Consider the following 27,330-nt stretch of genomic DNA (forward strand, 5'->3'; position numbering starts at 1 on the left):
AGAAAGTCTCCTCCTGAGCAGGCAGTGACTTGGGGGCGAGGGAATGTGTGACCAAGGAACCATTCAGACCTTCCAAGGGGCTGTGGAGAAGGGAATTTCTGGGGACCAAACCTGCCCTGACAATCTTGGGCTGCTGCACCAGTTCACTAGGGGAGGGAGTTTGTAGGAGTGTGATTAATGGTGCAGAAAACAAGACAATTATTTTAACCTGCACTGAGTGGCTTAAAGGCAGAGCAGATTTATTGTGTTTTAAAAACTCAGGTCACTTTTCTGGTCATGAAGTCAAGCATCAGTTCCAAGCCAAGTCGTACATCTCTGGATCATGCAGGTGCATCCATTGCACCTTTTCCTGGTTTTAGAGCCTGAGGTGACACCCAGAAGTCACTTGGTGATCTGGTCACCAGCATTAGTAGTAGAATTTCTGCAGGACTGGAATTAGATGCATTTTTCTCCATTTAAAATCCATTCTCTGATGGGCTCATTTTTCATTAAGTCAAGCAAGGCACTTCATGAAGAACTGTATGTGGAGTGTGTCAAATGATTCAAACGAACACGCAGATGTTAATATTTGCTTTATTGGTGTCAGTAAATGCTTTATTTGTCTGTTTGCCTGTTATAAAAGCATCTGTCTCAGGTCTCTCACCTCCAGCAGTGTTGTCCAGCAGCCTGAGGGTACTAACTTTTGGAATTCCACACAAGTCAGGATGAGACTGTCTCCATTTATCCTTGAGCTGGGCTGATAGGAGATGATAAATGAGCCCTCACTTTCCTGTGATGATGGATACAACCAAACCCCATCCTAACTTTGTTTGGCATGTCAGCACAATCTGTTCCTTTATTGTGTGTAATTAAAAAACCCCATCAAACTGCAAACACTCCTTTAATTAAAGCCCCCACAGCCACAGTTTGTCATGCTCAGTGCTCTGTGTTTGTTAAATGATCTGGGTTTGATTGCTGAGGATGCACAGTGGGGTTGGGGGGAGTTTTTAGGGTTTCAGGTGTTGGGATGGTGCTGAGGATCAGGGTGGTGTCACATTGCTAAAGGGGACTTTGTGCAGAGGGAGAAGTTTGCTCTACTCACATATGTGAGTGGAATCATGTTTATTTATTTATATATAAATATATATAAATAGAGAGACTGCATCAATACCTGGTAAAATAGAAGGGAAAATACTGAGCTGTGTAAAGGCATTAAACCATCATGAAGTGGTATAACTGTGTTCTTGGGACAAGGTTTTTCCTGTTGCCTGGTTGAAGAACCCCCTGCGTGAGGGTGTTTCTCTAGCCATCTCTGTTTCTCTGTTGTGCTGAGTCCCAGTTCCAGAGCTACTCCCTGGATTTCTCCCTGTGACCAGTGGTGACCCTGAAGGGATGGGCCTTTGTCCCCAGGGGTCATCCCTGCTTTGGCACAGCATTACTCTGCTGACTTTTGGTCACAGTGTTTGTGGGTTTAGTGCAGGTGGAATATGTGGCTGGTTGTCTTTCCTCCCTGGGATGTGAGGGAGGAGCAGGGCAGAGCCATTGCTGGTGCTGCAGGAGCCTTCACAACTTCCTGGGCTGTAAAGGCTCCCTCACAAAGCTCAGCCCTTTATGCCCAGCGACTTGTTCTCTTCAATAGAGCTCTTCTGTTGAAGTTAAACTGCTTTTAAATCATGTACACAATGGCACTTTTGTCGGGGAGGCCTCTCCCTTTCACCCAGGGCCTCAGGAAGAGGGGTTGACATTCCAGGGCATTGTTCTGCTCCCATTCAACCTGGGCCCAGCCTCTGCTCCCGAGGTTGGCTGTGTCACCCACTTCTGCCCTGCCTGACTCTCCTTGTCCTTCCACTGGGAATTAAGCTCTCCGGAGCAGGGCTGGATGGTTTTGGCAGAGGGACAGGTTTCCCCAGCAGGAGGTTTGGAGGGAGGGTCCTGGGCCACATCCTCCTCTCTTTGTAGGTTCTTGTGTTTGTTCTGGAAGGGGATAAACTTCATCTCTTCCATCAGCTACCTTAGTTATCTGTTAAATAAAACAAAGGCAGTAATGGGCTGCCCAGAGAGGTGGTGGAGTCCTCATCCCTGGAGGTGGCCAGGGAATGACTGGACATTGCACTCAGTGCTCTGGGCTGGGAGACAAGGTGGTGTTTGGGCAAAGGTTGGACTCTGGAGATCTTTTCCAATCTCAGTGACTCTGTGGTTCTGTGTTTTTATTTTGTGATGGCTTGAGCATACTGAGGGAGTTAAACAGCCTGGGATGGCCCAGCTGCAGGAGGTTCAGTGAAAGCAGGGGTGTGCTTGCAGGGCAGATACAGCAATGAGAGAGCTACAAACACCCTCAGAGACTGTTAGTCATCCATTTGTTCCAGAGGTGCCTTTCACTACTAGAATGAGAGCCAGTAACAAAGCATTTATTCCTGAGTGTAGATTACAGACTGTGTTTGCACTGGAGATGACTAGCTTTTCTAGTTTAGCCTTGTTCCTTTTCCAGAGATGAGAATTCCAGCTCCCAGGTGCTGCCCACCGTCCAAAACAGCTCCCACCTGAAGCTGCTCTGCAGATAAATATGTCTTTGTGTTAAATTCCTCCCTTACAGCTCCTGTTAATTCTGCACTAGCCAAGGATAACAACACAAGCCAGGTCTCTGTTTAGTATTGAACCTCGGAAAAGCTGTTCCTGTAAATAATTGTTATCAGTATTACTACATTTCTTACGTGCTCTGTAGAACAAGTTCTGCCCAAGGCAGCCAGATCTGAACTGAAGTGGTTGTTTTGTTTTGTTGTGCAGTGTCCAAAAAGCACGGGAAGCTCATCACCTTCCTCCGGACATTCATGAAGTCGCGCCCAACGAAACAGAAACTGAAACAGAGGGGGATCCTCAAGGAAAGGGTGTTTGGCTGTGACCTGGGAGAGCATCTGCTCAACTCTGGCCACGATGGTAAGAAACACTCTGCTCCTGAGCTCTTCCTCCTGTGGGAATCTCATCTCGGGGTGGTTGGAACCACAGAGGGCTGAGGGTGGGTAACGAAAGTCGAGGGGGAAAGAAAAGCTGAGGGGAATGAGGAGCAATGTTGTGGTTTGATGTGGGAAGCGTCGTGGTTCAGTGTGGGAGCACTGCAGATGCCTGGAACTGCTGAAGATGAGTTTTCAACCTCTTGAAGTCTTCAAATAATTCTTTTTTCAGGAAAATAAGTTTTATTTATACATAGGTGTCAGTGATTAATTAACAGGTGTGTTAAATCTCTGTATTTCTCTAACTTGTTACCTTTGTATGATTCCAGCACAATTCACAGTGTAAATCCTTCTTCTGCCTTTTCCCTTGATTTCACAGAATTTACAGGAATTAACTGGGTGTTATTTTTCATCCCAGCTTACTTTTCTCTCTGTTGTGGCGAGATTTCTGGATCCCTTCTCAGTCACTTTCCCTTCCCAATCACCTCTTTAGGGAGACAGAGGAGAAGAGCTCTCCATTCCAAGAAAACTCTTCCTGGGATGAGCTTGGGTTTCATGTGCTTTTTCCTCCCCTCCCCCTGGGCCGTGCCCAGTCCAGGCTGTGCAGGGGAAGTACCTGGAGGTGCCGAGGAGCAAACAGAGCACTTGGATGCTGTCACAGAGACTTGGATGTTGTCACAGGTCACCAGCCAGGCTCGTTCCATTGACAGCCACGCTGAGGGGTGTTTAGCAAAGCAGGATGGAGCAGCCATGGGCTTACCCGGGAGTTAAAGGCATCAGGAAATCAGGGATGGAAGTAGCATCACTGTCTGGCTGTGTCAGTTTGGTCTGTTTGCTGGTTCTGCTCCTTGCAGAGGGTTTGCAGCAGTTCTTGTGCCCGAGTTGTTCATCCGATGTCTCCCAGCTTTTTTGTGCAGGCTGAGGGAGAAGTGATGGAACATTTGGGGCAGGAAGGGAGATTCTATTGTTACTTCAGACTCCTGGTTCATCCAGTGCCTTTTGGAAAAGGGCTGGCAAAGGGCAGGGAGCTATTTCATGCACTTTTTCCCTGGGATTCGGTTGGTAACAGCAGTGTGCCCTCCCTCCCGTGACACAGAGTGTTTTACTACCAGTTAGTGAATAATATGAGCTTGTTCTTATGGAATCAGGGCTGTGGGAAGGCTCTTTGCCCTGTTAATTGGAACCAGTAGGAATCTTTACTGCTGGGGCTTGGAAAGCATCAGAGAGCCAGAACCTGGCTGGTTTGGAGACAGGAACAGACAGTAACTCCTGGAAGAGCTGCAGCAGGAGTTGGGAATTCACACCATGGTAACTATGGAGTTGGGTTTGTGTTCATGCTGTGGGAGCAGCCTTGGAGGGCAGGAGCCATGCCAGCAGTGAGCTCATTAGTGGGAGAAGGAACGTTCCCTTTATCCCCAGCCCTCTCCGTTTTTCGTTAGGCACAGGTCAGCCATGGCTGAAGCTTTGCCCTGCCCTCTCTTCCTCTGCCTTTAAGGGTACGTGTTTTATTTAGCATTAGAAGACACATCTTGAGCTGAACTGCACTGTTCTACCCAGTGTTTGACAGTCTCTGGGAGCTCTGTCCTTGTCCTGGTCACTGCCCACCATCACTCTGCCTGAGCTGTGCTAATGAGGGCCCTGCAGCTCAGAAGTCACCAGTTGCTTTCCCTCTTGATTTAATAACTCTTTCCTAACTCCCTGGAGTGCAGCAGATCCAATTTGAGTGTTGCTAACAGGGGCATGGCTCCGTTTCCCACAGCAGGATTGTTGTTTTCTGGGTGATTCAGCTCCTGACCTGTATTCCAAGTGACGTAATCCCGGGATGGGTTTTGTGGAGATGTTTCTGGGGCCCTGTGAACTGAGCTCTGTGCATGCACAGCATTTTAAGATCCCCTCCTTCTGTAGCATTAATGTGGCTCAGTCCTGGAGCCAGAGGCAATCCTGACCTGCTGAAAGATGTCGGGGAGACCCTGAGGTGAATTAGAGCATAACCAGCACAAAGAATTTTCTGGGAGCACAGAGAACACTGTGGCTGAAGTCTGTGTGTGGTACCTGCTGGTGATGCTTTGGGATCACAATCTAAGTTCAGAAGAACAAAAAGAACCCAATGTATTCATTGCTTTGTTTAAGTGAATTCTAGTTTTGGTAGGTCAGTGTCCAATACCCAGAAATATTTAGCAGGACTGAAGGAGCAAATGACACCATGCCCAGAGACTGGACCGAGTGACGTGCTGACATTGAACCAAACTGGAGTTATGTTAAGAATTTTATTAATTATCAGCTTTAGGAAGCTGACAAAGCCTAAATTCTCAAAAACGTGCTGTAAAACATGAGTTTTGCAGTCATGAATATTTGAAACTTTGCTTGTCTTTCAGGTGGGAATTGGTGAGTGAGAAGCGGAACGAGAGAATAAAAGGGATGAGGACAAAACCTGCAATAGGTGTAACATTTTTTTAATAAAGCCTCTGCTGAGGCAGCTGGCTCAGAGTGCTTAGGCAGGAGAGGAGTGTGTTTGCTCTGTGCCCAGAGGGGGACTGACAAACACAGAGATGTTTTACCTCCTGCAGTACCTTGTCTTTCTGTGGGCTCAGCAAGTCCCTGCTCGTTCTGCAGCCGTCCAGCCTTGCTGGGAGGGAGAATAACTTGCCATGAGCTGCACAGGAGGAAAGTGATGCAGAACTGTGACCTGGTTTGATGGTATAGAGCAGGATCCCATCCTGCAAAGCTCCACCTTCAGCACACGCCGAGCTCTGACCTAGCAAAGCCTTTGCTGTGGTTTACCTGAGGTTTTGGAATGTGGCTTCCCTGAGTTTTTGGGGTGAAGCCAATGCTGTCCCTGCTGGCAGGTGCCTCTCAGGCTGGCAGGACAGAGCATGCAGCTTCTGAACTTTGGGACAGGATGGTCTGTGCCCAGAGATTGTCCTCGGGGAGGGTGTCTGGGTGAGGTGGGATGGATGGAGCAGGGGCTGGTGGTGCTGCTGCCTTGGTTGCTATTGGTGAGGAGGTGGTTGTCATTTCCCTCTGTGCTGGGTGGATCTGAGCAGTGACACTGAGCAGGAACAGGGAGGGAGGTGAGGATTTGAACAAGTGTTTGCAAGAACAGTGTGAGGGACGAGGCACCTTCAAATCCTCCTGTGTGCCTGGTGATTCATGGTGGGGATTGAGGTGATCTCTGGGCAGTGTCCTGGGGTTTGGTGTGTTTGTTGTTTAATTCCAGTTTGTGTTGTGCTGACACTGAGCTCTCCAAACAGTGCTGGAGCCCCTCTGGGGTAGGAGTGCCACCTCCTGTGGTGCCCAGCAGTCCTTTCCCCAAGGCCCTGGGAGAGCAGTGAGGGGAAGGAAGCTTCACTGTCCAGTCTCTCAGGTGAGGTTCTGAATCATGGGCAGATCACAGGATTATTTTCCAAAATCATTTGTGTTCCAAGCTGCTTGGGGTAGTAGGAATTAGGAGCCTCTGTGCTCCAGGTGTGTTGCTCCCAGTGAAAGTCTCAGCAGTCAGTGCCTTGGTTCATCTCCTGTCACATGTCAGCACTGACTGATGGGCTGGGCCGTGCAGGAGTAGAACTGGTTTTGATAAGGAGGGATTTTGAGCTCCTCTATTGGGTCTAAATCTGGCACAGCCTGTGGTGATGCTCCCTTCAAGTATGTTGGTTTGCACAATATTTCTCCAGTCGGCTCTGTCTGCATCCCATCCCAGTCCTTACTCATCCCTTGGCTCCTGCTGGGGTTGGATCCTTCCCCTGCCAGGGCAGTGTCAGTTGGAAGCAGCCCAGGCTCAGCAGGGAGGATCTGTTTCTTCATCACCCTCAGAGGTGCTCCCAGTTGGTTTGGAGCTGTTCACACCTGCCATGGTTTGGTTTTCCAGAATCACAGAATATCCTGAGTTGGAAGGGACTCACAGAGCTCATCAGTCCAACTCCTGGCCCTGCACAGACACCCCAACAACCCCACCCTGTCCCTCAGAGCGTTGTCCAAACCCTCCTGGAGCTCTGGCAGCCTTGGGGCTGTGCCCACTGCCCTGGGGAGCCTGGGCAGTGCCCAACCAGCCTCTGGGGGAAGAACCTTTGCCTGAGATCCAACCTGAGCCTGCCCTGACACAGCTCCAGCCATTCCCTTGCGTTCTGTCACAGTTCTCTGGAGCTGTGAGATGCAGCAAATTCACCCTAATCCCTGACTCCTGAAGAGACCTTGGTCTTGTTCCCTTTTTAGGTGGACATTCTTTTTTCCCCCAGATTTTTTTCTCCCGAAGGAAACCAAACAGGCCTTAACTTTAGCTCGAGCCCAGTGAGAAGGTTGTGCTTGCAGAGGGTGTTTGCTGAGCGTGGGAGCTGCTGAAGTGCTGCATTGCAGCATCTGCTCCATGGCCTGGTTTGTGCCTCAGAATATTTCCACCCAGAGCTCCCCCAGAGCCCAGGTGTGTGACACATGTGGGAGAGCAGGGATGTGAGGAGGGATGTCCTGCTGGGCTGCAGAGGGGCAGTGCCTGGGGAGCTGGGCACGTTCCTGGAGCTGGTGGAGGTCCCAGGGTTACAGAGCTGCCGTTCTGCTCCCTCGGGATGGGTCGGCAGCACCAGGGAAAAGCCACGATCCCCTCGTGGGAAGGAGGGAATCCTGAGCTGCAGCACAGGAGGGGTTACTGTACTTCTTATTCAAATGCTCTGGGAATGATGTGCTGGGATTGCTTGGACTGCAGCGGATGGGGGATAGAATCCTGCCTGTTCTCCCCAGCAGATATTCCTGTCGCCTGGCACTTGTTGGGAATGACCCTTTCGCTCCCAGTGTTTAGACCAGAGCACAGGCTTAGCCCTGGTGCACCTCAGTATGGTAATGTCAAGTGTTCACCTCGAGGGATAATCCATCCCCACAGCCCAGCTGCATCCACAGAGGATTTTGTGGGCTAAAAGCAAATGGCATTTTTTGTACCTCTTTATGTCTTTGTCACATTGATACATCCCTAGCTTCTGTCAGGGGAAAAGATAAATTGAGAAATGGAACTTTTAATTGACAGGTTTCCCCTGGTGAAGGATCTGTGCCTCATTTTTGTAATTACAAAATACCAATAATTTTTGTAATTCCAAAATACCTGGTCAGGAAGAGGGATTGGCTTGTTGCTGAAGACATAAATGCCTATGAAAGACAAAGTTTACTAACACACCTGATCTTCCTCTCGGTCCTTCCTGTTCCCCACGTTTATTTGTAATTAATTTGGGCAGGCTGGGTAGGATTAAAGAAAAGCTGAAATGGAAGCTGAGACCTTTCAGAACTGTGTGTAAGGTCATGTTATGGCAGACTGGGAACCTCCATCCTGGTATTTCCTGGGCCTTAGGGATGGGTTTATTCTTCTGAGCTGGTTGTGATGCTCTTCAGACAAGCTCTGTAACAGCACCTCAGGGTTTCTGGTGCCATCAGGGCTTGTCTGGGGTCCTCTGGTGTTCTCCATCCCCTGGGCCATGTCCTGGCTGCAGCTGGGTGATGGAGTTGCCTGTGATGTTAATTTATGGCAGATTTGGGTATAGAGAGAATATTGTCACCAGAGCAGAGAAACACAAGGAATGAGATCTTGGCATCCTCCTGGCAGGGATCTGTAAAGATCTGATTCCCTTTAGCTCACGAATAATCTGGTAATCTGAATGTCATCCCTCTGGTTCCTGGTGTTAGTGTGAGCAGCCCCTTTTACCAGCCAGTAATTTTCATTATAATAAAGGTCTGCCTGGCTGGCTTTGGATCTTTGCCATCCGTGAAGGAAGCCTTGATTTGGGATTCAGGACAGCTGAGTCTTACATATTTAGTAATTTCAGTTTTTCTTGATGTTTTATTTTAACTCTGAGAGGGTAAATGTAATCAGTTTCTTTGCCCTGTTAATGCTGAAGAATGAACTAGAACATGACAAACAAGCAAAGCAAACTTTGCTGAAAAGTAGAAAGTTATAAATATTTACAAAATTGTAGCTTTTTCTCCTTCCTTCCTTTAAATACTCTCAGTAACTGTAAACACAAGGTGGCCCCTGAAATCCATTTATATTGACAGGACTAGGGGCAATGGCTTCAAACTGAAAGAGGGTGGGTTTAAATGGGGTATTGGAAAAAAATCCTTCCCTGTGAGGGTGGGGAGGCCCTGGCACAGCTTGCCCAGAGAAGCTGTGGCTGTCCCTGGATCCCTGGAAGTGTCCAAGGCCAGGCTGGACAGGGCTTGGAGCCACCTGGGCTAGTGGAAGGTGTCCCTGCCCATGGCAGGGGGTGGGACTGGATGAGCTTTAATGTCCCCTCCAACCCAAACCATTCTGGGATTCCATGTTCTGAAGGCCCAGGTGAAATCCCTGCCCATGCTGTCCTTGCCAGGGAACTGCTTTGCTCCAAAGTTGTCGCTTCAGAAGGACTTTGCAGCATTTGCAGGGCTTCATGGGGAATAGATCCTCAGTTTGTACCTGCCCATGGCAGCACAGCAGCCTGGCCTGGAGTTCCCAGCTGGGTTTGGAATTGTTGGGACTGGAGTGCTGGCAGAGCCAGACCATGGCTTTGTTTGAGCAATAATTCTTGCTCCTGGGCAAAGGGTTATTGAAGTGCTGCCTGAACGAGGCAGGCTGTGTGTGTGACCTGCACCATTCCCTCAGAGGGCTGGAATTGGCCACAGCCTTTCCAGGGGCTGGGGGGATGTTGGCTGTGCACGAGGCTGAGGGTGTGTGTTGGCTGTGTTCACTCTGTGAACCAACCCTGGGGGCAATTTTGTACTTCCAGGAGGTATCTTCAGAGGATCCAAGCTGACAGGTTTGAATGGGAACTGAAAAGTTTCAAACCTTCAAGTAAGTTCAACTCTGGCATCCTGCTATCCTGGTTTTCCTTCTATGTCTAGAGGAGTTCATGATTTGGACATAAATCAGAGTTTTGAAGGGTTTGTTTGCAATTCTCTTTTCTGCTGAGACATTTCTTGTGTGACTTTGGCAAGTCCTTTAAAGCAGGATTCATCTCCTTTACTTATGGACATCGAGCTGTTATCCAGGGATGTCTGGAGGGTGATCACCTTCTCTGCCATAAAAAAGTGGATCCTAACTTCTCCATTGGCACAGCAGGAAAAATAATGCATCAGTTCTCATCCAGGAATTTTTGTAATGCTCTCCTGGATAACTGGGTTTTGTATATCTTCATATACATATATATATATCTTCATATGAGGCTGCAGCTCATAAATCAGGGCTGTATCCCATGTTTCCTGATAAGCCCATCTAATGTAGGTATTGAGGAAACTGGAAATCTCCCTGTTGTTCTGCCTCCCTTAGTAGTGTATATGTATATATATATATAAGTTTATGTTATGCAGTGAAGAAATACTGGCCTGTCTCAGCATTTCCACTTGCACCTGAGCCCATGGCTCTGTGTACACATGGCGTAAATGAGAGGGGAAATGGTTTTAAAGTTGCCCTTTGGGGCAGTAATCCAGTGGAGCTGTTGTGGCTTGACAAGCTCTTTGAGCTCACAGGTATAAACCATCCCCTTCCCTCCATCCTGCTCTCCTGGCTGTCCCTTTTTTTAGGAGAGTGCTCATATATTGAAACCAGGCAGCCTCAGACGTGCCAAAACCAATTTTCTTTTGGTATTTCATGGTTTATGGTAATTTTTTATCCCAAATCCATCTCCAAAGGACTCGAGCAGTGGCCAGAGCTGCACTCAGAGCTCTGGCAGGTGAACTGGGAGCTCCAACCTGGCTCTCCTGCACTTTTGTGGCCTTGGGGAACTTGTTTGTTATCTCCCATTCCATCTCCAGGCTTGTAAAATCAAACTGACAGCCCATATCTGCCCTCAAGGTGCCACAGGGCAAATTCCTAATACCCATGAGGTAGATCAGGAGTGTGATAACACTGTTAGCACAGATGGGCATGTGAGATCCAGTTGGGAATGTCTGTAGGAATTAAGTGAACTCCCCTGTGTGTTTTCCCTAAATTTGTTGTGTTCCCTGGTTGGGTTTGCATCCCAAATCTGAACATTTCAGGTGTTCTGGAAACCAGACGATGCCAAATTCACCGGAATTCCCTGTGAATTGGGGCAGATGAGTGGTTTAGGTGCCTAAATGTGCCTTTGGATGTGGTGGTGTTGGCTCTGCACATCCAGCCTTGTGTGACAGCAAAGGTGGATCCAGCAGCCTGGAAAAAAGGGCAGTAGTTGACCCAAAGTGGAGATGAGCAGAGAACATTCCCCTTCCTGCAGATGCTGCACAAATTGAACACAAGTTGAGACGTTCAAAGGCCAAGAGCTTTGAGCTATTTTGGGCAAATTTCCAACCGTAACAGGCACTGTTATTGCTTCACCATCTGCCCTCTCAGTTGCTGGAGCTGGAGGTTGTTGGGGACAGGGTCAGCATTACAAAGGGGGACATAGGGGCCCCGTGGAGGTCCCTTGTTTGGGGGACATCCCTGCAGAAAGGGGCTGAGCAGGGAACACAAGCCTTTGCTGTTTAAAAAGAGACAGTTTCTTTCTCCCCTTCTCTCTCTCCCTGCCTGCAGCTGTGAGGAGAGAATTCTTTGTGCCTGAGTGACCCAGAGGACAGCAGGGAGTTGAAAATTAATTTGCATTTCGAAACATTACAGCTGTGGGGGGAACAAGCACGAGGGAAAATGTCACAGTCAGTACAGGAATTGCTTGTGCTCTTATCTTGCTGCTCTTAGCAAGGGGAGAACTTTTTACCCTCTCAGTTGCAGTGAGTGTTATTGATCTAAATAAAAAACTCCAGCACTCAGGCCAAACCCGAATGTATTGTAGTATTTTATTGGATACTAGGGAAAATTTCTTCACTGAAGGGGCTGTCAAGCATTGGAACTGCTCAGGCTGCCCAGGGCAGCGGTGGAGTCCCCATCCCTGGAGGGATTTAAAAGCCCTGTGGATGTGGCACATGGGTCAGTGGTGGCTTTGGAGGTACTGGGGAATGGTTGGACTCAATGATCCCAGAGGGCTTCTCCAGCCTTAATGATCCTGAAACAGTAAAAACCAACTCCAGAGAGCTGGCTGGACACAGCCTGGGCCGTGGATGTGCTGTACAACACCTCCAGTCGTTGGTGGAACTGCAGTGAGCTGCCCTTGCAGCCCTGAGATCCCAAACTGGAACGTCCCTGCTGCCCCAGGACCTGCCAGCCGTGCTTATCGACCTCCCCTGCCTGATGCAACCCAGGATTTATGTTCCTCAGGCTTGAACTTTGCACTTTGCTTTCACCCAGCCCTGGCTGAGCTGCCATAAAAGAAAAGTCCAGGCTGGCAAAGCAGAGTCCAGTGCTGATTCCAGCTGTGTCTGGATCTGCTCGCGGGTCCAGCTCATGGGTTACAGTTCCCTCTTCCAGGATTGCCCTTTCCCAAGTGCATAAGTCCAGAAAAAAATCAGTGTGTATGACCAGGAAATGGGGCAGCTCATGACAGAGGGCTTGGATTTTACACAAGTGGGAGTAATAACGTGGGTCAGTTCTTGGAAGTGAGGGAGAATCCAAGAATCATGGAATCCCAGACAGGTTTGTGTTGGAAGGGACCTTAAAGATCATCTCATCCCACCCCCTACCATGGGCAGGGACACCTTCCAAGCCCCATCCAACCTGGCCCTGAACACCCTGAGCATCTTGAAGGAAGGTGGATCCTTGGTTGGTTTTGTATTTCTGTCTTGTTCCTGGTGATTCAAACATCAGGGCAGGGATTTAGAAGTGGGACAAAAGTCCTGAGAAGAGAATCTTTTGAAGCTCCATGTTTTTCTGAATATGCAGGGCTGATGCCTGTGAAGTACCACATGCAGGTGCAGTTGTGTGGTTGGGAACAATAAAAATAAAATCCTTAATCTTTGTCCCGTGCTGTTGTTTTTACACCTGCCTGTAACCTCCACTCTGAGGGGAGGGAAGAGCTTCAGACATGAGCAGTTTGAAATGAGGTTCCTGGAACAAGTTACAGGCTGAAATATTACAGGTTTTTTACTGGGTTTTTTTATAAGGAAATACTTGGGCAGTTTTTTGCAAAGTGGACTTGATGATCTTAGAGGTCTTTTCCGACCTTAACACTTCTAAAGTTGAGCTAAAATAGGAAGATTTTGGGGGTAAAAGCATCTGTATTTCTTTGGGTGAGGATATTCACTGTTAGGTTTTTATGTAATCCTGCATTAATGGCAAGGGAGTTGGGATTTATGTGCCTAATTTCAGATGTCTGGAAGTTGTCAGGGTCTCAGCTGGGCACTGAGTTTTGAGGAAGGGGCACGTCCAGGCTTCAGTGGCACCACTTGTGTTGTGCTGGGTGTTCTTGGGGTGCTTCATCCCCTGCCTGTCCTGTCCTTACCTGTCCTTCCTGGCTGATCCAAGGACATCCTGGGCAACCAAGAGAGTGAGCTGCCTCCACCTGAATTTTATCTGATGGCTGATGGTTTCAGTTTCTATTCTTGTGGCTCAAAACAACCTATTGCTCAGTTCTGGATTTTCCATAAGCTTCCCAACCTCCTGGCACTCAGTCACAGTTATCCCCTCTGCTCAGGTGGTGCAGAGCAGTGGTTTTCCATGTTCCTGGAGGTTTGGATCCCTGTGTGGGTTTGCTATGTGTGGAATTCAGCTGAGGAGCAGCATTTCGGGTGCTATGGGCCATTACCCAGCCCAGAGGCGGGGTTGGGAAAAGCACAGTGTCCCTGGAGAGCTTGGTGGGAGGCCTCTGCCCCAGGCTGAACAAATAGTTCTGATTCACGTGCTAAGAAAATAAAACAAAGCACCAGCAAGCCTCCCAAAACCCAGGGAGGGAACATTACAAAAGATTCAGAAGGAAAAAAATAAGCCCAAGATGACAGGAAAGGAAATGGGCCTGATTTGGGGATGAATCAAAACGTTCTTCAGAGTGAAGCCCATAAAACTGCTTCCTCTTAATGGCAGAGAATTAACCAGTTAACGAGCCCTCAGAGATGCAATAAAGCTTTCAAAGCAGCTGAGAGATACTCAGGAATGAGTTGAATGAATTCCTTCAGCTGCTGTGGTGATGAGATGTGCTGGGTCCCCTTCGGGGTGAGCCTTTTGCACTTTGCTTCCTGAAACTGCCTGATATTGGAGACAGCAAAGAGAGGGAAGGAGGGAAAGGTGATTGATTTTGGGATGGGACACATGTCCAGTGCTCCACTGAAGAGGTGGGTGTTCAAAGGCAGCACTGGCAGTGGATTTTAGCCATCTGCACTCAGTGACTTCACTGCAGGGAGGTTTTCTGGAGCCAGTGGCTGAAGACCCCGTGGCTCAGCAAAGGAATAAAACCACCCTGAGGATCAGAGGTTTTTGTTGCCTGCCTGGGAAGGTGGCACTGCAGACTGTGAACTGGGCTGGGTAACCACAGGCACCAGTGCTGGGCTCAGGGGTTCCCTGAGCACATGGAGCTGGAGGAAGAACTGAGTGTTACCCTGTTCCCTCCTCATCCCTTTCCCAAAGTGGTTGTCAGGACCCAGGTGCTGAGCTGGGGGGGCTTTGTGGCTGTTAATGAGGCCACGTGTGTCATCAGTCTGGGTGCTCTAATTGCAGGAAACCACAGTAATTTACTGACATTAATAGAACTGCAGTGTTGCTGTTACTACATCCTAGAAGAGGAAATCTCCCTCGGTTCCCTGCTGTGATCCCTCTCTGGCTCCAATCTGGGACATGGTCTGGGATCTAGGAGCCAAACTCAGCTCCTGAATGCTGAGGAGTTCCCCTGCAGCAGGGCAGGGATTTATGGAGCAGATGGAGACAGGGACTCAAACAAACCAGTCCCAGCTGCTGTAGGGGATGGTCTTGGCACACCTGACATTCACAAAATTAAGTCTTAGCTTGTTCTGTCATCCTGCCTCCATATGTGTATATATCCATCTATAAAAATGTGTATTTAGCTAAAGGGCTTGGGATTCAAAGGGCAGAGGGATGTTAAACACACATCCAATTGTCAGGTGTCAGCTTTGTTTAAAAATCTGAAAAACCAAGTCACCACCCCAGCAAAGGGCCCTCAGGTGCAATTACAGCCCTCCTTGGATCTCAGTCCCTTCTCCCACTGTGCAGAATTCCCCCAGAATATCCATGATATATTTAGTTTAGAGAATACATCGTCCTGGTAACCAGATCAGGAGATGCTGGGAACAAGCCTGCTGGGATTTTTTCTGGATATACTAGTTATTCTAACTGTGCCCAGGCTCCTCCCTGACAAAAGAGTACTTTAGGGAGGGTACTGGTGCTCCAGCCCTCCCCTCCTGTCCTGCTCTACACCATCACCCCAGGTTGCTGCTGGGCTGAGCTGCTCCATAAGTGCTGTAGTCCTGTGCTGTGTGTTGGCACAGCTGGATAAACTCCAGGAAGGGGAGTTGGGCACACACAGAGCTCACTCCTGTGGCCAGGCCTTCCTTCAGGAAGCACAGGCAGGTGTTCAGCTGTGCCCATGGTGGGCAGGTACACAGGAGAGCTGGTCATGTGTGTGAGTGTTGCCCTTTCCTGCTGGGAACTTGGGCAGGCAGGGAATGTGCTATTCATTTATTTCCTGCTTTTGTTTTTTTAATTTGCTTCTTGGTTTATTTACTTCTTGATTTATTTGCCTATTTATTTATTTCTTCTTTATTTATTTATTTCAATGTGTTCTACTAATTTCAGGGAGACCCCTACTGAGGTTCCAGTATGGACCACTGTGGTCTTTGGGATTTGCAGCGTTAGCAGATCTTGTCACAACAGTTGAAAACTTGGGGGAACTCCTTTGCCCAGTCCTGTGGGACTCCTGCATCCAGGCAGTTGGAAACGCCAGCAGCTGTGGTCCTACTCAGGGCCAAGCAGTGCAAAGGTTCTGTCTTCTGACATTTCCTTGTACCTACAGGGACAGCAGAACGTGGTTTTCCTTCTCGAAACAAGCAGCCCTTGGTTTCCAAAGCTCTTTGCTTAAAGTACAAGGGCTCTGCTTGCCCCAGAGTGTGCACCTGGCTTTGGAAAATAGTGGGAGATGCTGTAAGTGCCTGGGAATGTAACCCTAGAGCCTGACTCGTTGGTTCTGGCTGTCTCTTGGTGTCTTGGAATATCCCAGGTCCAGGGCCTAATCTGCTCCAGCTGAGCCTGTGTGACTGACAGGATTTACAGGGTTCAGTCCCTCCTGTGCTCGAGGGCAGACGTGCCCTTATCCCGGGATACACCTGCTGATTTCCAGGGAACCCCCTCAGAGGAGTCTGTTCTCCAGCTGGGAGGGTTTCTGCTGGCAGGGCAGCAGGGAAGGGGCTGGGGGAGCTGCAGCCCCCCGTGCAGCAGCAGTGGGCAGAGCTGATGGCAGATGGCATTTGCTGCCTGATCTGAGGGGATTTGCCACATGACCTATTCAGAATGTGTGTCACAGGGAGAATTGATCAGACCTGGCATCTCATGTACGAGTAAATCTACATCAGCAGAGGAGCTGTGGCTGAAAGGTGGCTGGCACAGGATGCCCAGGGATCCCAGCTCTCTCCGTGAGGATTTGCCAATGCTCACAAGAGCTCTCTCCTGATTTTCTCTCTGTGTTCAGGACAGTTTTATCTCTCTTTTATAAATCCAGTGATTTGCTCCTCCTTAAGCTCCCAGGGATGGACACACAGCTCCAGCAGTGGCTGTGCATGAGGCTGGGAAGCCAGCTGGAAGGAATCAGTTGGTGAAGCGGCTGGAATATTAACTTGGCACCTAATTATGTCCTCTGGGCTGATTTTTCCAGTCTGTCATGCCCTGCTCTGTCTGCACTTTCTGTGAGTGTAGGATATTATGGAGCTCTCTGCAGCCATGCTCCAGCACACACTGGGAAGGAAATTATCAGTTGTAAAGACTCTCCTGGCTGTGGTGCCAGACGTAGCATCTCCCTGATGTTTATGTTTGCTGAAACCAAGCAGTTGAGGTTAATCCTGTATAGATTTTAAAGACAGTATTTATTCAATTTTATAGCTCTTCTTGGATGGTATTTAACACCATGGGAATAGTGATGGGACCTGTGCTGTCTCTGCTCGAGCAGAATTGACTTTTTTCAATCTGATTTGTGTCCTGGCATTGCTTTATTAAAATAAACACCTCTGACCAGTTTCCACACCAGCTCCTGAAGTAAAATTTCTTACAGGCTTTCTCCTCTAAGGAAGAAGTAAACCCATGGCCCAGCTGGGGGTGGTTTATGACACCTGGCAAGACCACAGCCTGAACGGGACTTTAATAACCTGCTCAATTAACCACCAGCTCCTGTCCTTCAGTCCCCCAGGTGCTCAAGAGCTGCACGGAGTTCATTGAGAAGCACGGCATCGTGGATGGGATCTACCGCCTGTCCGGGATCGCCTCCAACATCCAGAAACTCCGGTAAGGGCTGGGGGGACACCTGAGTGCTGGGCAGGGCCCAGGCTGTGCTTCCAGGAGCACACTCCCTTTGCAGGAAGCTTCCCTTCAGAATGAAATATCAGGATCATGGTGTCCCTGTGCTGTTGTGTTTCATTCCTGTTCCTTCTCGCTCCTGGAGCCCTTTGCTCGCTCCCTGTGCTGCCTTGGACTCCTGGTTGATTAGCAGTTATTTGGGAATGTGCAGAGGAAACGTGCCTGATCCTTGGGGTGGCATTGATGTGCTGTGCAGGGAGAGGCCAGGTGTGTGTCCTCCAGGTTAGGAGCTGTTCCCATCACAGTAAACTCTCTTTGTCCCTTTGTGAGGCAGTTTTTCCTCCTGCCGTTTGGTGTGGAATGTTCTGTTGTGGAGGGACTGAGAGTGCCAAGTGGAATGTGACTAATTCCAGCACTGATCCTGACAGAGGCAGCACAGGGGGATTTTCCATATGCAGAATATCCTTTTTGAACCAGCTCTTCCCCAGCTCAGTGGGCAGGTTGGAGCTGGGACAGTGACTGTACAAACCCCTGGATGGATGGGTTTATTCTGGTTCAGATTAATCCTGTTTCTCATTGCAGCAAGTCTCATTTAAAGAATGCTCCTGAGGGGATTTTATGTGGCCCACAGCAGTCCTGGCTGAATAAAACATTTGCCATTACTTCAGTCACATCCCTTTAATTCCCCATTTTGACTTGTGCTGGACCATCCTAATCTCTACCTTAGTCCATTTTTCCCCTTTTTGTTGCCAATACCATTTTCTCCTTCACTGTGTATCAAAGGTGGGATTTAAACCATTTAAAAATGGTTTTCTAAGACTTCAATGGCTTCATTCCCTGGTACAGTGCAGAGACTGAAGTGACAACCTGTTTTCCAGTTTTCCGAGATGTTCCAAAGACAAAAGGAAGGGACTACTTGGCATTTATTGACACTGCCCCTGTTCATCTAAATCACTGCGGATTTCCAGTGTTTGATTAAGGCAGGACTCACTGTGTTGCTTTAGTTCCCAGCTGTATAAACAGGGCATTGGGCTTATTTCAGAGCTAGAGCTGCAGTGTCCTTATAAATGAATCACTGTGCTAAGGTTTCACACAGAAGAGTTGGATCTCCTGGATTTAAAGGGCTTTTTGGTTGGAGACAAAGAGAATTGATTCCACGTGGGAGATTCTCATGGGACAGGGGTTGGCTCTTCAGCAGGGCAGGAGCTACCTCTGTGGGGCAGGGGGGCAAACAGAGCCAGGGTTGATTTGGGGTCTTCTTCATCTCTGTATCCTGGGAGATGTGGAGTTGTGTCCTACTAACAAAATCTTCCTTTAGGGTCAGAAGAAATAACGTGTAGTCCTTGAAACAGCCAGTACAGAGAGGGGAAAGGTTGGATGTAGAGGGGCTTCTCTTCACTCCATACTCACATCTGACATGGTGTGGGATTTATTCCTAGAAAAATATCCTGGAGTAGGGCAGGATATGGGCAGAGGATTTGAGCCACACATTTGAGTGTGCTTGTAGGGGTGGGCTGGGGCCGTCCCTGCCCTCCCTTCTGAGCCAAGTGCAGGGCAGAAGTTTCTGTCCCAGGTGTGAGGAAGGGGTGACTCAGTGCCTGTGGTGTGGTGTGTGCTGGACACCAGGGGCTGTAGCTCCAGGGGAGAAGGCAGTGTCAGTGGGCAAGGCAGGGACCTTCCTTCCCTTCTGTGCTGCCTTGGGGATGAGGCCTGAGCAGGGGGGGACTGTTCACCCTCTCCTTCCCCTCAGCCTGGCAGAGTGAGGGCTTCCCACACACAGTGTCCATGTCTAGGGATGGAAGGAGCTCGTCCTGATGCTGAGGAATCAGTTCCCAGCACTCCTGGTGCCCTGGGCACGGGGACAGGCAGGTTCTGCTCCGTGGGCAGGGCAGGCTCAGTGCTGGAGCTGTGCTGAGGGGCTGTGTCACCCTTGGGGTCACAAACTGCCTGCTTTGGTGGAGAAGAGGCCAGGGGTGTTTGCACCAAGCCCAGACACAGCTGTGGGTGCAGTGCAGGCAGGATCAGCCCTTCTGATCCTGAAGACCCTCGCAGGGACCCCGAGGTCCAGCAGGACCAGCCGAGCTCCCCCAGCTCCCAGGCCTGACTCACCACACTCATCCCTGCAGATCTGGCCTAATTGGAAACAGCACTTTCCATGCACATATTCCAGCCCTTGGCCTTCTGAGCTCAGCTTTTATTTCATAAATGGTTGTGATTTTGTTTTTTTTCCCTCTCTCTGAAAACCAAGGGAGTGCTCAGGGATGTTCTTCATGTGGTTCCTGGCTCTCCTCACCCCGTGGCAGAGGCAGGCTCAGCTCACCAGTTTGTCCCCCAGGAATTCTGCACATGCTGTTTTCCATGTGCTGCCCATGGCACTGCTGCTGGCGTGGCTTGATCATTGCAATTCCCAGGCCTTTGAAATGCGGAGGGACAGCTTTCATCAGACCTGTGGGCAATCCCAGGCACAGCCCTTGGGAGTTTAACAGATTGTCCTTGTGGTCTTGGAAGGCTTTCTCTGAAGCCTTTGTGAAAAGCCCTGATGCAGCAAAAGGGGTTGCAGCCAATTGGTTGTAAAACTCACTGAAAATGCCTTATTAGAAAAAAATAAAGTCTGATTTTTGGAAAAATCCCCTGTAGCAACCCCAAAGCCGTGGGTCACGTGGCTTTGGTGACTAAGGCTTTATTTTTTCCTGTAAATCGGGAAACCCTTGCTTTGCTTGACTGTAATTTGCTGGGTTTGATTTCATTGCTCCTTCTCAAACCCCTTGACCCATTTCTTGTTTCCAGCCACGAGTTCGACTCAGAGCAGATTCCCGACCTGACCAAGGACATTTACATCCAGGACATCCACTGTGTGGGCTCCCTGTGCAAGCTGTACTTCCGAGAGCTCCCCAACCCCCTGCTCACCTACCAGCTCTACGAGAAGTTCTCAGTAAGTATGAGACAAATGGGAGCCACTTCCCACCCCAGTGGGACTTCAGAGGAACACTGAAAGGACCCACAGCAAGGTGAACCTGCTTCCACACACCTTCCTCTGTTTACTTTTGCTTAATTTAAGGTTTTTAGGGCAATCTGAAGAGCACATCTCCAAAATCACCAGCCTGACAGCACCTGGTCTGTGCTGCCCACACACCAGATTCCCCTCCTGCCATTCCAGAAGGAAGTGCCCAGAGTTTGAGGTGCCTTTCCTGTTCCCCCTTAGGTCACTCACAAGTGCCTTTGTCCCCTGTGCCACAGTATTGATTCTCCTTCCCCAGCAGAACGTCACTGGGGGACCCCAGCCCTGAATTCCTGATGCTTTGCTGTTCCCAGTGATTTCTTGAGATTAGAAGCAAACAGTGCTTGGAGCTGCACTCCCTCTGCAAGGAATTGCTCTGTACAGTGAAGCTCTAAAGTGTCTCAGACCGTGATTTCCTTGGCCTTCCTCACATGATCCATGTGCTGCTCTGTCCCCAGGACAGACCCCTCACCCAAGGGAGGGAGAGCAGCAAAATCCACCTCACTGCTGAAGGACTGTTCACTGGCCAAGTGGTGCCAGGGGCAGGTTTTCAGCTTTCCTTGCGGCTCAGTCCCTCCCTGCCTTGTTCCAGGATGCTGTGTCTGCTGCTACGGATGAGGAGAGGCTGGTGAAGATCCACGATGTGATCCAGCAGCTGCCCCCTCCCCACTACAGGTGAGGGCCATTCCTTTGCTGGAATTTTGGGACAGAAATGACAGGATTCCAGTTTCCCTCTCAAGATGTGTTTCTGCATATTGAAACTGCTGTATAAAGTTGATTTTCTATTTTAATCAGCTCCTTATCAAACACTACATTCTGTACATGGTCTTACTTGACTTCCTTGGAAGGTCTGTACAGGAGAGAAATACAACCTTGGTATGTCAGAGGTGGCTGATAAAAAAAAATAGTTTTATTGCTGGGAGAGCACAAAACCAGCTCTAGGAATGATACTTTAAAAAAGTGAAATATTTCCAAAAATAAACATATTTTGTCTCCAATTTCCCTCTCCCAGTAAAAACAGTAACTAGCAAATAGTAACAGTTATCTGTTAGAATAACTAATGTAAATTATTATATTAGTGTTATATATTAGAATAACATAATAGGGTGTTTAAAAATCACCAGTTACAGTGCTATATTCAAACTAATTAGTATTAATAGCAATTTGTGCTGTATGGTAATGAGTCTTGACTAAGAATAACAACATTTTAACAGTCTTCAGTATTAAAATTTGTGGCAGGGTATGGTAAAAAGGCATCAGACAAATTGCTATGGTGATTGATTTTAATAACTGCATATAATACTGTATGTTAATGAGACTTTAATGTTAGTAACTATTGGTAACTAATACTGCATTATAATTACAATTGATTGTTGTAATATATGTTAATTTGCAGGACTAGTTAGAATTCTGTACCCTCAGTGCTATAGATGGCCAGTTGTAACACATAAAAATAGGTATTGAGAACTATTTAAAATAATAAATAATTATAAATTTATATAATAATTGGTGCTAATAAATATTTACATTTCAATTCTTGTGATATATGGTGATTAGCTGGACAACTGCAATGCTGCACCTGAGTGCTATAAATAACTAATTATAATGGTTAACTAGGATTTAAGTAATAGTTATAAGCTGCAACTGTGTGCTACTTGCTCATCAAATAACATGGGCTAGTTAGTGGAACAGCTGGTACTTTTAGTAACTAATTACAATATTTTATTTGTGTTAATTAAGGGGGCAGGGCCTTCTCAAAAATAAACTAATCTCCTTTGGTTCAGTTTCTCTGGGGCATTCCACCTTTTCCCTAAAATGACTTTTCCTTTATGGGCTGGATAAAGTGGGTGCTGATCCACGTCTCAGTCCTGGGGAGGAAGCCCAGCCAAGCCCTGGCAGTGGGATGCTGGAGGTGCACAGAGTTCTTCCCTCCTTTCCTCAGTTTGCTTCAGAAAAGGAAAAAACACTTTCTTATTGTGCTGCTCAGCGATGAGAAGTTGCAGGCAGGAGATGTCAGCTTTGTTCCCAGCCAGACCCATCTGTCTTCACTTCCAGTCCTTGTCCATTTGTGGAATTTTGAGCCCCTCTGCTCCGTCTCCCCTCCCAAAACCAGAGATACAGACACAGCCAGGGCTGTTGCCAAGCCCTGGCACTGAGGAGGATGGATCAGCATTTTCATTGCCACCTCCTGCTCCCTCCTCCACAGGGGGTACAACAGTGTTTCATTAATATATAAAAAGGCATTTTCCGTGAACACAAGCCTCTGGAGTTTAACCTTGTGTCTGCCTCATGGACCTCTAACAAACCTGCAGCCAGTAACTTCATCAGTAGAACTCAGGGACATTTTGCTGGTTTTCAGTGTCCTGGGGTGTCTAAATCACTACTCCCTGTCTTCCCAGGACTGGCATTCCACATCCTTCCCCCTGAGCAGCTCCTCAGGGCTGTCACACGCCTGCAAAGAGGATATTTTGGGGACTGTCATTGCCTTGAGCCTGGACAGATCAGGAGGGACTCCCCTCAGCCCACCCCGGGTCATTATTTGCTGCAGACACTCCCCATGGGCTCAGGGGAAGGAGTTCAGCGTTTCTTTCTGGGAGCTGTCAAACCAAAAGGAAATAATGAGCTGGGTTTGCTCTGGGATCACAGCCTGGCTTTGCTCAGTGGTGCTGAACATTTGCCTCTCTCCCGTTTTCCAGGACACTGGAGTTCCTAATGAGGCACTTGGCTCGTCTGGCTGATTACTGCTCCATCACAAACATGCACACCAAGAACCTGGCCATTGTCTGGGCTCCCAACCTCCTCAGGTACCCTGGGCTTTTCCCATTTCACTACAGAGAAGGCTTTATGTTTATAAAAGCCAGACAGATAGGTCTTCTCTGGAAAATCCTGACTTCCAGCAGCTGGAAAGAGCTCTTCCTTTCTTCATCCAGTGTGCTTCTTCTGTAAAATATGGGAAAATACTCTAAGCAGGATTTAAGACCCAACTGGCACGTTCCTGAGCTAGTGATGTAAAACAGCCCCCACTGTTGTCAGTGGGACCACCCCAAAAACATCCTGGTATATTCTGTCTCACACAACCCAGTCCCACTGACTGCAGCTCAGTCAGTAGTGGCAAGGAAGAATTCCCTCAACCCTCTTCTCTAGAGGATAATTTCCGCTCTCCTGGTTGGATGAGTGTGTCCTAGGAAATTTCTTCAGTGGCATCACTGATTTCCCACTGCAGAAGTCTCTAGAGTCTAATTTAACAGCTTGTGGCTGCAAGAATTCAAACTTACAGAAATAATCTTGGATAAATCTGTCCCCTAAAATTTGTTTTGAATGTGCATAATAGGGTAGTTTAAAATGAATGGTGCTATTTAAAAATTTTGCTTTAAACGAAAAAAATAATGTCACCCTGCTCTCTATTCTATTGATTTCTGAGCTGCTTTTGTTACCAACCTGGGAAATCTGAGTGTACAGTTCACATAAAATCCCAGTTTGGGTTGGGAGGGACCTTAAAGCTCATCCAGTCTCACCCCCTGCCATGGGCAGGGACACCTTCCACTAGCCCAGGTTGCTCCAAGCCCTGTCCAACGTGGCATTGAACACTTGCAGTTCATGCAGGTGAGCTGTTCTCCCCTTTCTGGCAATTCACCCCCAGGCAGTCGAGTGATCTCAGGTCTGAGATTGCTTTGGTGAATCTTGGGGCACTCTCTGATCAGATCAGTTGGAGACATTTCCCTGCTCGGGGGAAAATCCCATTAGAGGCCACAGTGAGGTTTGTGCAATGGCATTGAACTGTGCTAGCCATGGTACCTGGCAGTTAACAGAAAGCTCCCCATTTGGGCTGTTCAAATTATTTACCTTGAGCCAGACCTGCCCTTTTCCCTTCTAGTCCAGCTTTCCTCTTGCCATTTAGTAAGACTTGAAGCTAAACCAAGACTGTGCCTTTAAATCCCTGCAGTCAGTGTGATCCTTTGTGTAGCACTGTGCTGGGATTTAATCCATACCTGCCCCTGCAGCCTCGTCTGCCTGAGCACAGGCACAGCCCCTTGTCCAGGAGCAGCATCACCCCCTGGCTGTCCCTGTTTCATGTCTCTCCTTTCCCAGGTCCAAGCAGATCGAGTCAGCCTGTTTCAGTGGCACTGCTGCCTTCATGGAGGTGCGGATCCAGTCGGTGGTGGTGGAGTTCATCCTGAACCACGTGGATGTTCTGTTCAGCTCCAAGCTCAGCTCAGTCATCCGGGACGGGGCAGGTGCGTGTCCCCCTCCCTCCCTCCCCTGGAGCACACAAGGCACTCTGGATACCTGAGCCTCCCCTGCACATTTCAAATATGGGTTTTTCCTGACCTAGAGGACACATCTCCACATTTCCCAGGTTGTGATGTCAGAACCCAACGAATATGGCCTAGTTTTAGAAATTGCTGTCAGTCCCTTTCCTAGAAGCCAAGGACACCCCGCAGGAGTGCACAGAGTAATGTTTGGCTGCTGCTTTTGTGTCCTACCACTGAGAAATCGCAAGGAATCAAAAAACTGTTGCCTGAAAACTGTGACCAAAAAATTGGTCGGGAGCCAAAAAATTACTCACCAGGCAATTATTGTAGAGGTAAGAGAATAGAGCAGTTTTAATAGAAGGCCTTCAACCACCACCGGGGCACAGAGACATGCACACGTGTCCAGGGGGTTCCACAATTTAAGGTATTATCCCATCCGCCCCCCAGATCCTCCCCCTGGCATACCCCTCTGGAAATTGAGATGGGGGGCTCGGGGACCCCTTCTTCCTCATCTTCCTCTTCGTCCCTTCATCTGTCCCCCCCCGCTCCCTCTGCTTTTTAAAGCCACCACCATCGATGCTCCTGCATACTTATCCATTTGAGCTCTCTACATTTATCCATGGACCTCAGAACACCAGTAGAAATTAAGGAATTAAAGCAAGCTCTCTGTATTCAGTGATGTTGATGCTAAGAAACTGTCTTGCTCTTACTAGGGGCTATTTTGCCATCTGCTGTGCTGGTTATTCCTTGCAGAAGCACAGCCTGTGTGGGTTCATGAGCAGGGCTGACCAGCCATGAACTGCAAAACGTTTGTGCCCAACCCTGGGGCACCTCAAACATTCAGCCCTGGAACCTACAGTTCCCTTGAGTAACTAAGACCATATCGCTGTTCCATGGAAAAGGAATCATAGAATCATAGAATAGGTTGCGTTGGAAAAGACCTCCAAGATCATCAAGTCCAACCCCTGAACCAACTCCAATTACTATATCATGGCACTAAGGGCCACGTCCAATCTCCTTTTAAAAACCTCCAGGGATGGTGAATCCACCACCTCTCTGGGTAGGCCATTCCAATGCCTGATAACCCTCTCTGTAAAGAATTTCTTCCTAACATCTAACCTAAACCTCCCCTGGCAGAGCTTGAGCCCATGTCCCCTTGTCCTATTGTTGGTTGCCTGGGAGAAGAGACCAAGGAGCAGAGTTACACCAGGAAGGAGGTTTCCTCTGTGTGTTAGATCAACAAACAGGGCCACCACAAGCTGTTGCTGCTCCTAAGCAGCATTAAGGGTGCACCATCTGCCTTGACAACCTGCCCTGCCCATGAGACACGCACAGCCCACGCAGTCACCACCCCCTGGGCAGTGCAGAGAGCTGCTTTTCCACTGGATTTGCTCCTCCCCTCTTTTAAACAACCAATATTTCTACTTAGGACAGCAGAGTTGTCCAGCTTTTTGTTCCTCCTGGAAGGAGATTCTAGGTCAGCAGGAGCCAGAGGTTAGTTTGGCTGAGCAGTGACAGCCCCCAGCAGGCTCTGCCAGGGGAAGATAAGCATGCTCAGAATCCCAGCCAGATGATTATCCAGGCTTAGAATGGACCATGTAAATTCAGCTAATTGTTTAATGACTTAGTCACTCACATTCAGTGGGCTTGGACACAAAACTGGCAGGGACAAGGGTTGGGTTATTTGGCATATTTAGCAGGAATACTGCACTCAGCACGGCTTCAGGAGCCTCTGGGATCGAGCACAGCTCCTGCACCCACCTGTGAGGGGTGAAAGTGGTGCTGCCAAGCCTGTTTTAACCCACAGTTCATCCAGGACAGCATTTACAGCTCACACACACCCCAGGAGCCCCAGGGGTGGAACCAACCAGGATGTTCTGCGATGGCACATTCCCCCCACACCCCTGAACTCCTCTGGGAGCAACCCTGTAAACACTTGCACAATAAACAATGGCAAGCAAAGGACAGCTGCTGTGATCTCCCTATGCTGAAGCTGACAGCAGCAGGAGGCAACAGCAACTACTTGCACAGAACTTTATGTGTTCATCTCCCAAACCAGCCCAAGCTGTAAAAGGCCAAGGGCAGGACACAGAGCAGATTGTTTGCTCTGTGCATCTGCACAGTGGTTTGTAGAACTTTGGTCACACATGGCATTTCCTGTTATACAAGAGGTGGAACCTGGGAATGACCCAGCCAAGCTTTGTACAAAGGAAAACCATCATTTTCTGTGCAGGCTTTTCTATACAGATGAAGCTGAAGTAAAGTATGTCACAAAGGTTTCTGATCTACCTGCTTCCCTCTGCCTTTATTTTTTAATACACCAAGCTACTCAGTGAGAGATTCTTTTTGTCACAAACATATCTCTGTCCACGCCTTTCAGTGGTTGGGATAACAAAGGTTTAGAAAAACACAGCACCTCCCTAGGCACACAGACTGAGCTTTGATCTCTGCACTGCTGTTTTCTGACTCTCCCTCTTGCCTGTGGTTTTTCCCTTGCAGGGCACAGCTCTTTGTCCCGGCCCAAGTCTCTGCTGGTGTCCTCTCCCTCCACGAAGCTGCTCACGCTGGAGGAGGCACAGGCTCGGACACAGGCCCAGATCAACTCACCCATCGTGGCAGACAGCAAATACATAGAAGTGGGAGAGGGCCCAGCAGCTTTGCAGGGCAAATTCCACACAGTCATAGACTTCCCGTCCGAAAGGTAGGGACAAGTTTCTTCCCAGCACGTGTCGTAACTGGTTTGTTTTGATTACAGCAAAAACTTGCTGATACTGACTGGTCACATGTGAAATATTGTAGCTGTTTTTCCACCTGCTTTGGACTCAGTGAGGATTCAGCTTTTCATAACAATGG

The 27,330-nt window shown here is 48.6% G+C and overlaps 1 protein-coding gene across 1 annotated transcript in view; it reads left to right on the forward strand.

Moving 5' to 3' along the window:
• ARHGAP32 (Rho GTPase activating protein 32) overlaps positions 1–27,330 on the forward strand; it is a 74,658-nt gene that overhangs the window by 36,850 nt on the left and 10,478 nt on the right. The window contains exons 3-9 of the mRNA XM_029962042.1: positions 2,764–2,913; positions 17,112–17,214; positions 20,014–20,158; positions 20,817–20,899; positions 22,921–23,028; positions 24,314–24,459; positions 26,977–27,178. Coding sequence (XP_029817902.1) covers positions 2,764–2,913; positions 17,112–17,214; positions 20,014–20,158; positions 20,817–20,899; positions 22,921–23,028; positions 24,314–24,459; positions 26,977–27,178 — 937 coding nt within the window. The remainder of the gene's footprint in view (positions 1–2,763; positions 2,914–17,111; positions 17,215–20,013; positions 20,159–20,816; positions 20,900–22,920; positions 23,029–24,313; positions 24,460–26,976; positions 27,179–27,330) is intronic.

This window comes from Manacus vitellinus, unplaced genomic scaffold (genome assembly GCF_001715985.3).
Source record: "Manacus vitellinus isolate BGI_N305 unplaced genomic scaffold, ASM171598v3 scaffold_41_pilon, whole genome shotgun sequence".
NCBI classification, from domain to species: domain Eukaryota; kingdom Metazoa; phylum Chordata; class Aves; order Passeriformes; family Pipridae; genus Manacus; species Manacus vitellinus.